This window comes from Medicago sativa, chromosome 4 (assembly GCF_051527215.1).
Source record: "Medicago sativa cultivar Bolivia chromosome 4, Bolivia_mono, whole genome shotgun sequence".
NCBI lineage: Eukaryota > Viridiplantae > Streptophyta > Magnoliopsida > Fabales > Fabaceae > Medicago > Medicago sativa.
Window position 1 is genome coordinate 27,150,971 of NC_140752.1, and position 10,353 is coordinate 27,161,323.

Consider the following 10,353-nt stretch of genomic DNA (forward strand, 5'->3'; position numbering starts at 1 on the left):
GATCAAGGTTGAATCAATTCAGATGAACTTCATGAAGATTGAATCAATTCAATGATCCTTTTGTGCAACAATGGATCGATTCAAAAGGAGTATAGAACTACCTGTTTTTTGTGAATTACTTTAGACAGTTATTTAGGACTTCTCTTGAGTCGATTCAAATTTCCAAAAATGAATCAAGAACTTTCAATTTTTGGTGAATCGATTTAGATAGTCAATTATATATTCTTGAATTGATTCAAGTACACAAAAGCCATTTTAAAAGACCTGAAAAGGAACATAACACCCATAAACAAACACAATAAGTATTTTATGCATGTAAAGAGTTTTAGTGCAAGGTGATAAGATGTTTTAAACTTAGAGGGATAAATTACACATGCTCTAAAACTATCCTAGAGTGAGATACATCACTCAAAACCCTAGAATAATAGAGCAAGAAATATGAAACTACAAAACCATAATGGGTTGTTAAATTCCTAAATTTTGATATCGAGTTAGCTTCGTGGAAGAGGATACTAAATCTTTAAGTTAAGGTTAAAAACCACAAGTAATCCAAATCAAATAAATACATCTACTATATCAAAATAAGGGTATAATAAAGACTCAATGTGATGCATAAATAGTTCTAACAACCAACTAAATCAACAAAGTACAAAAAAATATGAATGAGAACAAGAAAGATGAAAAATGCTCAAATATGCTTTAATGCAAAGCATTTTTTTTATATGATCAGACATGTTTTCGTCGATCCGAATGGTGAAAAGAAATAACGTGTTGCAAACCTTATATCCAAGAATGAGCGTGATATAATGGTTAATGAATCCATAATCGATGTTTTACTGCGAGAGGTTCTAGTAAAACAACATTTACTTTCACTCTTCTTTTCTCTTTTTGGTGATTACTCTTCGCCCTAATAAACACTTGAAAAAAAAGGTAATAGAGGTGTATGACTTGGTGGAAGAGATTAAGGTTCTGTCCTGACGTTGTAATTTGGAAAGGATAAATACCACATCATGTATGTATTATGAATGAACGTGGAACCCAAGTGACTGTCTATTTGGGAAATGTTAACGAGTGCCCCCGGGGCACTCTTTAAGGACCATAATTAGTAAGTATATTATGAAAATGCATATGGCTAGGTATTTTTATACACAATAGCATTTAATTTTTTATGATGGGGGTAGGATCAACTTTTTGTTTCCTTGTTTTTTTTTTGTTGTTGTCTTGCTGGTTAGTGCAGTGTGGGGGTTTTGGCCCTCTTGCGGATTACTTTTTTGTTGGGGCGTTTCACATTTATACGGCGGCGGTTTATGGCTGTCCTAGTCCTTCTTTTGAAAGGTACGCTTAATAAAATTTGTTGTTTAAAAACAACATTTGCAACCCTAATGTGATTTTTCTCCCTTTATATAAGTGAGACATAAATTGCATGGCAACAAAACCCGTAAGGTACCCGCCCAAATCAAGCTAAATTTGACGGGTTTTCCCCGTATTGATTGGGTTTGGGTATGAGTTTGAGTTTTCTCCGATTTCAAAACACGGGTACAAAAAGGGTAACAGGAATATAGGTATTCACTCCAAACACATACCCAAACCCGTCCCAAATGTAGAAAATTAATGTATTACCCTTTTATATAAATAGAAACTCAAACCTTAAACCATTTCACTTTTGCAGTTATCTCTGTTCGTCACTCGACAATCACTCACTTCTTTGAGTTCTCTTTATCCTTTCACATCTCTCACCCTTAATATTTCTCTTCTCAATTAGCAAAGCCATTGATGTCCATCATCTCTTTTTCAGATAATGCATTAACACAATGCGCTCGGGCTGGAAAAAATTCTTCTTTAAAAAAATTATTCACTGCGGGAATGAGGAGGGGGGTGGAGATACCCGAACACGTCAGGGATGGAGATGAGATTCCATTTCTCATCCCTATTCGGTATGCGTAGGGTAACCGGAGGTTAGACTCAATTTTTATTTTATTTGATTTTATGTTTGTATATGTGATTTTAAGCATGTGTGAAGATTTCATAAGTTTATTTTCCAAAGATATATGATATAATAACCGGAGGTATCATCTTATGAAGAAAAGTACAAAAGAATAAAACTAAAGAATACATTGGACTTTAGGAATCATTTTTTGTTATGGTGACAACATTTTGGTCACATAGTTTCCATGAAGGCAGTGGTAATAGTTTGTCATTTCAGATCCATCGGCTCTTCTTCAGTACTAATGTCTCCATGATGTGCTCATTCTAAATTTCTGTCGCACTCAAATTTTTTTATCCATCCTCAAAAGTCAGGAATCATGCAGTTACCAATTTGACCCTAACTGTGTTCATTTTGTATTAACTTTGTTTTTTACAAAAACATATTATTAGTATTAATATATATTTTTTGGTATATTCATATTATTTATTTATAGTACTACAGTATTAATTAATTACTTTTCTAATAAAAAACCAATTATCTCGTCTTTTTGACCTATTTGAGTATGTATGGTAAAATAACTATGTTATTGTCTGTTTTAAAAAAAAACTATGTTATGTCGAAAGAAAGAAAAGTAGTTGACTCGCACACAAGATTGTGGGTTCAACTCCCGGTACCTGATCGTGGTGAGTCTCCATTATCCAATTCACATAAACTTGTAATAAAAAAATAAAAAAAAAACTATGATTTTTTTTTAAACAAGAAAAAACTATGTTGTTGTTTATTTTTTTTTTTTTTTAAGAAGCTAAACTAACCTACCAAAATTGGCACCAGAGAGAATTTTTTTTGAAGAAGAAGCTAAACTAACCCACCAAAATTGGCACCAGAGAGAATCGAACCTGAGACCTTAAGGAGGAGCACGCTATTGTCAATTTTTAGTTTCAAATAATTTTTTATTAAAGTAACTTCACATTTGTTTGCAATTATTATAAAAAAAATGTCTATCTAAAAACCTGCAATTTTACGCACAACACCAAGAAATAATATATTTCATAAAAAAGTGTCAATAGAAGAGTATTTTCTCTAACAACTCATGCAAATTTTTACTGAAAAAGGATCGAAGAGGAAAAGTTTTAGGATGGATGAGGAAAAGTTTTCCAAATTATTAGTTATGACCAAATCTATATATGCGTAACTATTGTAAGAGAAGGAAAAAAAAAAATTCATTCAATTTGACTTAAAATAGATGTAGGCATGCACCGTGCCAATCGATCTGCATCCACATATTTATTGCGAATTTCAAACCGCAAATTGATTTATTAAAATGAAATAAAGTAGTTTTTTTTTTTTTGAAATAAAGTAGTATTGTTAAGTATGTATGATTTAAAGCTTTGCTAAAAAAAAACTAAAAGCTTCCAACTCAGAACATACAAGGCCTTTTTTTTTTTTCTAGCTAGAAACCACCTCTAATAAATCACTTTGATAGCTTCTACAATCCCTTCCACCTTCATGTTTTTAGAAGAAAAAATATCAATTTTAATAAATTTTAATGTATTGATTACACAAACTTTTCGACCTAATTACTGTATTTGTTTTCTAATTAGAGCCAATAAGGAACTAGTTAACATTCTCCTTCAAATAATATAGAGAAGAGATGGTTAGTCCGAAAGACATTGAGAAAAATCATTTCATAATTTTTTTACTAATGGAACATTAAAAAACTACTAGTGGGGCTTATGGCTAAAACATTTATTTTTAGAAATTTTTTTTTACAAGAAAATTTTATTATCATATAAACTTCGAAATGATATTTGACAAATAGAAAATCCAAACCATGGGCACCTTAGTAAAAGCAACATTTCTGAGTCTATAGGATCTTGACAAAACGAGAACATCAAGGTGCAAAAAAGTGCAAATTCCTAGATTCATGTCGTTCATATCTATGTTGAGCACTGTAATTTTAAGGAAGTGTATATACATATATCATGAATATGGATACCTATTAACAGGCATGGTTTTCCTTCTAGTATCCGCCGTACAATTTTCTAGCACGGCGTTCCGGCAAACTACGGTGGTTTCCGGCAGGGTTTCACCCATGACATCAATGATGGGAAGGCCTGATCGCTAGCTTGCAAGGTTATAAAGTGTTATAGATTTTTACACTTTTTGGTTTTCAATAAAAAAAAATGCACAATTTCTTTGTCAATTTTGTATCGGCAAGAATTTTGATTGAGGATTATATTCCATTTAATTTAGTCTCTTCATTGTTGTTTTGATTAATCATATGGTGTAATGCTACCTATTCCCTAGTTTAAGTTTATGGAATTTACTTGCAATTATATATTTTTCCTATATATGTCTCTATTGTTCAAATTTTGGTTGTTCTATTGATCAACACACAGACAGTATGGAGAAGCTTTCAATGAGAACACAATTAATTCTTTGAAGGCTATCTTGGAATGAAATAGATTTCATTTGTTTCATGTGTGCCAAGCTAGGTTAAAATGAAGAATCTCAATCCAATCATTTGAACAAAACTTAGTGCTTGCTTTGTCTTGAACTAAAGCATCGGAATATGAGGATATAATACTCTTGGTCGTTGTTTATGATTTGGTTGCAAGGTATTCATTTATTGCTTATCATTGTGTTGGTAAGTTGAAATTTCTTATGTCACATTTATCCCTTCAAGTACAAACAAATATGTGGTCATGGTAAGGATTGTGAGTTAATTAAAGACAGTAGTAAACCTTTTGTAAAAGATTTGATTTTTTTTTTTTTTTTTGAGGGAGTAAAAGATTTGATTTGTTTGCCTTTGAAGGAGATCAATGTCATCTTGGGTGGATTGTGTTGGTGCAAGCTCCTTGCTTACACTCACTGATGATCAGAGAGTTCAGAACGTTTTGTTCTATGTTGAGAATAGATAGGATGAAGAGAGTTTTGTTTATGGTGAATTGTAAAACAATAAATTGTATTGCATAGTGATTATGATACAAGATATGAGCTATATCAACTGAATACAAAACAAGTACTTATAGGCTAAGTTGAGTTACTTGCACTACAAGCCTCTAACTAACTAGCTTACTAACCAACAAACATAGTTGGATTCATCCACAACATGGTCCCTATAATCGAACTATGGAACAACAAACATACAAATCAATCAAATTGAATTATTCCCAATTTCTTCCTAAGAGACAAGAACCTAACAATCTTCAATCCCTTGGTCAGAATGTCAGCAAGTTGAGATTCACTTGGGGGGCAGTGCTTCACCTCTAGCTTCCCATGATTCACCTGCTCCCCCAAGAAATGAAATTTAGCTTCTATATGTTTACTTGTGCCAAGTAGAACTGGATTGTTAGCTAAGTTGATGAATGACTTGTTGTCCATTTGCAAAACAATTGGCTTCTTGACATGATTCTTCAACTCGCTCAACACAGATTCAATCCACATAACTTGGCATGTAGCATAAGAGCCTACAATATACTCTTCCTCACATGAGGACAATGCCACCACTGGTTGTTTCCTAGAGCACCATGAAATTGGTGCACCAAAAACCTTGAAGAAGTAACATGTTGTGCTTTTTCTATCAGATTTGTCTCCACACTAATCTGAGTCTGACTAACAAGTAATCACTACATCATTATCTTCTAAACTTGCAGGAAAGAAAAAGCCATAATTGATTGTTGCATTTAGATATTTGAGAATTCTTCTTGTAACCTTCATATGAGAGATTATAGGATCATCCATATATCTACTCACTAAGCCAACTGAGAAGCCTATGTCTGGTATGATGTTACATAGGTACCTTAATGAGCCTATTATATGTTTGAACAAGGTTGCATCAACCTTCTCTTCCTCACCACCCTTCTCAAGCTTCAAATTTTCTTTAACAGGTGATGCTGCAGAATTATATTCAAACATTATGAACCTTTTCAGAACCTCTCTGGCATACTTTCTCTGATGTGCAGTATGATACCTTTCTCGGTTCTTATTAATTCCATGCTTAAAAAATGAGACAAGTTTCCTAAATGTGTCATCTCAAATCCTTTTATCATTAACTGCGTGAATTTCTTCATATTGTTGATGTTGTTTCCAGTGACTAACAAGTCATCAACATATAGATATATGAGTGTTATGTCAGATGCAACTGCTTGCACATACACACCATATTTTGACTTGCACTTAGTGAAGCCTAACTCAACCAAATAAGAATCAATTTTCTTATTCCAAGCTCTTGGTACCTGTTTAAAGCCATAGAGAGCTTTGTGCAATTCATATACCATATCTTCTTTCTTTTTTGGCTTAATTATTGAATTGGTCCATTAAGTTATTTATTGGTTACAATTTGGTCCCATAAGTTATTAATGTTACAAAATGGTCCCATAAGTTACATTCTGTCAGCCAATTATATCCCAACCGTTAAGTTTTTGAAAAAAACGTTAAAGTGGCTGTGGAAAGCAGACAAATAAGTGACGTGGCATAATTTTAATGGACATAATTTTTTTTTCTTTTCAATTTCCATTATTTGTCAATCGTACTTTGTTTCCTCTTCTTCTTCATGGATCTCTTCTCCTTCTTCATCGATCTCTTCTCCTTCTTCATCGATCTGCATCTTCTTCACCTTCTCTTGCTTCGTTTTCTTTCAATTCCACTATGTCTAATGGAAGGCAAAGCTCCACAACTGTTGGGTCTATGTTGAGAAGAAGATTTGATGGAAAACAATATTGGGGCTGTAGAAACTATAGAAGAAAATTGAATCCTGGATGCAACCATTTTAGGTGGTTGGATGATGATATTGTTGATGAAAGAGATATGTTTATTGAGATGCTTAAGAAGAAAAACATGAAGATGAAGTTGAAGCTGGCTGGTACAACAAAGCAATTGAAGATGTCAATGGTGTTTGGCCTCATAAGCTTAGGGGTGAACATTGTGTTGATTACAATTGTTTATGTGTAATAAGTATACTTTTCTGGGTCAACTGTATTTGAAATAGATTTAGGATTTTTTGTTGAAGTATGGTACAACAATCCAGTTAAGAGTATACTCCAAATAGACAGAAAGTACCGTACAATGAATGAATGTAATTGTTAACCAAATATGAATGAATGATACTGTTTGTTTCAATAATTTTAGCAATTTTCTGGTTTGAGATACATTCCTATAACCATTCTTAATTTTCATGTTGGAAGTGATTATAGAAATATTTGACACAATGAAAGATAACTTAAGTACTTGATTCAATACTTTCTTCTTAAGGTTTTGGTACTGTCATTACAGCATCATAACAACAAAATACTAGTTTGTTCTTAAATACTACATAAGATTATACTAAGCAAAAGTGACATCAACATATGTCAGATATTACAATTGAATCTTAATCAACAATTTATCTTTCAATAGGGCTGAGTTGATGGTCCTCCATCCTTCCCGAGTGACCTAATTGAGATGGTCTTCCTTTTCAGTTTGGTTGGCGGTGGTTGAGTTGATGATGCCACCTTTGGTGCCTTTGTAGTGACCTGCCTTTTCTTGGATTTGGCAGCTTTGACAGCTTGAGTTGAAGTGGCAGAAATGGAATTTGAAGCAGTTACAGATACAATTGTAGCAGCTTGATTCCCATTTCCATTTTGAGATGGTGGTGGTGGTGGTGGAAGCTTACATGTTGATTTGTTGTGTCCCTTTTGTTTGCATCTACTGCAAACAGAACCATACCTTGCTCTCTTAAGCTGCATGTCATCTTTCTTCTCATCTGTGTCCCTGTTTCTCTTCTTCTTTGGCCTCCCTGGTTGTCTCTTGATTGGTGGTGGTTGAAGGTCATTGAATTCTGTCTTGGTCCAGAGGTTCTGTCCATTTGTAGGGTAAATCATAGGACTATAACATGCTTCATATTTCTCCTTCAAGTAGCAGTCAGGGATGTAGTCATCAATATTCATATCCTGATCTTTCATACAGGCTATTGCATGGCAACAAGGCAATCCTGTAATAAGCCATTTTCTGCAGAAACACTCTCTTCTCAACAAATTGACTGAGAATGTATCACCAGTCAATGACATGTGCGTAACTTGATAGTCAAACTCACCTCCCCTCCTGACAAAACAGTTAGTATCCAGTCAGTTAAAATGCAATAACATTTATGCCATAACTTGGTAAATTAAACATACCTTACAATCCAGTTGTTAGAGAAAGATGACTCCCTTTCAAGCCTTTTTCTTATGTTAGGCAACACATTGTCATTGTATCTAGCTACTTTTTGTCTATTTGCTTCCCATCTCTCCATTAAGTACACCCTAATTTCCTCAAGCATTGTAATCACAGGTTTTGATCTAGGTCCAACAATGACTGAGTTGAAAGCTTCAGACTTGTTGTTAACTAAAGTATCACATCTTGGACCACTAGTAAATGCTGACTTACTCCAATGTTTGGCTGGGATATCCATTAAGTAGTTGTATGCCTCTTCACTTATAGACTTTATCTCATTCATTTCTCTCTCCCAAGCATTCTTGTATGTAGCCTTGGCAGCCCTCCACATCAACTCTTTGAGCTTTTTCCCCGGATAACTTTTCCTGAAATTGTTGTACAAGTGCCTAACACAAAACCTATGATCCACCCCTTCCAATAGCTCATTAAGTGCTGGTAATAAGCCCTAAAATACAAACCAGAATTTTACAGTTATAGTGCAGAATATAGTGCAGAATTTTACCATAATATAGTGCAGAATTTTGCAGAATATAGTGCAGAATTTTACCATAATATAAGTACCAAGCTCCCAGTTGTAATCACGCATCTTTTCGGGCATCTTAAAGGTTGGAAACTTCTTCCTTGCTTCCCCATCTTCACCATCACTCCCACAATCACTCTCTAGATCCTCACTTTCATAATTCTCACTATCACTCAAACCATAAATCTTGGTTTTATTACCTAAACCATCTACCCCTATGTTATCACCATCCTCAAGTAACACAAGTTCACCCCTTGATTTTTTGAATGGTCTACCCTTCTTCTTTTTCACCAATGCACCACTACCCACACCACTCACAGCTTCAGCTTCAGCACTTTGAACAAGTTCACTTTGTTGCACAGGTTCAGTTTGTTGCAGAGACTCACTTTGCTGCACATGCTCAACACTTTCACCATTTTGCATATCTTCACCAAAGTTATCCTCAAGACCTATATCTACTTCTGAGTCATTCAAGTCAGTATCAAAAGCACTATCTTCTTCTGACTCAATATCATCTCTCTTACCACCAGATTCCTTTTCTTTGTCCCAACAAGATTCCTTTTCCTTTTCCCTAGCAGAACAGACCCCACTACCATCACCATCACAATTTTTATCAACTCCAAACCCAAATCGATGTCTATTTTGACTATTAATAACCACTTCATTAGGCCCTAACTTAAAATACTCTAGTGATGGATATTCTTCAATTATAGGGTCTACCATTGAATGGACAACATATAAATGGACCTTGTCAAACATAGCAGCAATGTTTTTCATTCTCTTTGTACCTAAGTCATCCTTCAACTTAACAAGCATATTGACATCTTTTGGGTCATGATACCAGAGGGAATCTAGTCCTATGTAACCCATTTCCTTCAACCCACCTAAGACTTGAAAGTATGACCAGAAATCAGGATCAAAATACCAACTGTCTTGAAGTCCATCATAATATAAGTGATGGAATCTACGAAAATGACCCCTGTGATGGAGAACACATTCATATCTACCCTCCATTTCAGAAACACAGAAAACCCTAATATAGCAACATACATCAAAGTTCAGTACATGACTAAAACCACTTCATAAACTGATGCTTTTTCGTATATAACTAAAGAATGATGCGTTAAAAATCGTTTTTCAGAAATTTGAAAAACCCTAATCCCAATTTTTATCCGTATTTCAACAGTAAACACAAATTGTTTTTACAAAATCATTTCGAATGATGAAAGAAGAAGGAAGAAGATGAAATACCTGAACCGTTTCGCGATTTTCCAGCTTCTTCTTCCTCTCTTCGTCGTTCTTTCTTCTTCTTTCTCTTGTCGTTCGTTCTTCTTCTTTCTCACGTTCTTTCTTCTCTCTAAAATGATACCTTCTCTCTCTAAAAAACCAAAGTCCATCAGACTTATGCCACGTCATCGTCTATTTAACGTTTTTTTCAAAAACTTAACGGTTGGGATATAATTGGCTGACAGAATGTAACTTATGGGACCATTTTGTAACATTAATAATTTATGGGACCAAATTGTAACCAATAAATAACTTAATGGACCAATTCAATAATTAAGCCTTCTTTTTTTATCAAAAAACCAGGAGTTTGAGTGACAAATACAACTTCATCTATTGGACCGTTCAGGAAAGCATATTTTACATCAAGATGAAATGTAGACCGATTTCTCTTACAGGCTAAAGCTATTACTAACATCACTGTTTCTAT

The 10,353-nt window shown here is 34.1% G+C and overlaps 2 protein-coding genes across 2 annotated transcripts; both read right to left on the reverse strand.

The window, feature by feature from the left end:
- Window positions 1-7,127: 7,127 nt before the first annotated feature.
- Window positions 7,128-8,595, reverse strand: LOC146927405 (uncharacterized). The gene is made up of 2 exons (XM_085700676.1): window positions 8,083-8,595; window positions 7,128-8,008 (listed from the first exon to the last, which is right to left on the reverse strand). Exons 1-2 carry the CDS (start codon window positions 8,448-8,450, stop codon window positions 7,318-7,320), a joined length of 1,059 nt encoding a protein of 352 aa, XP_085556802.1. The 5' UTR covers window positions 8,451-8,595; the 3' UTR covers window positions 7,128-7,317.
- LOC146927406 (uncharacterized) lies at window positions 8,565-10,112 on the reverse strand. The gene is made up of 2 exons (XM_085707071.1): window positions 9,891-10,112; window positions 8,565-9,672 (listed from the first exon to the last, which is right to left on the reverse strand). Exons 1-2 carry the CDS (start codon window positions 10,034-10,036, stop codon window positions 8,565-8,567), a joined length of 1,254 nt encoding a protein of 417 aa, XP_085563197.1. The 5' UTR covers window positions 10,037-10,112.
- Window positions 10,113-10,353: the final 241 nt, after the last annotated feature.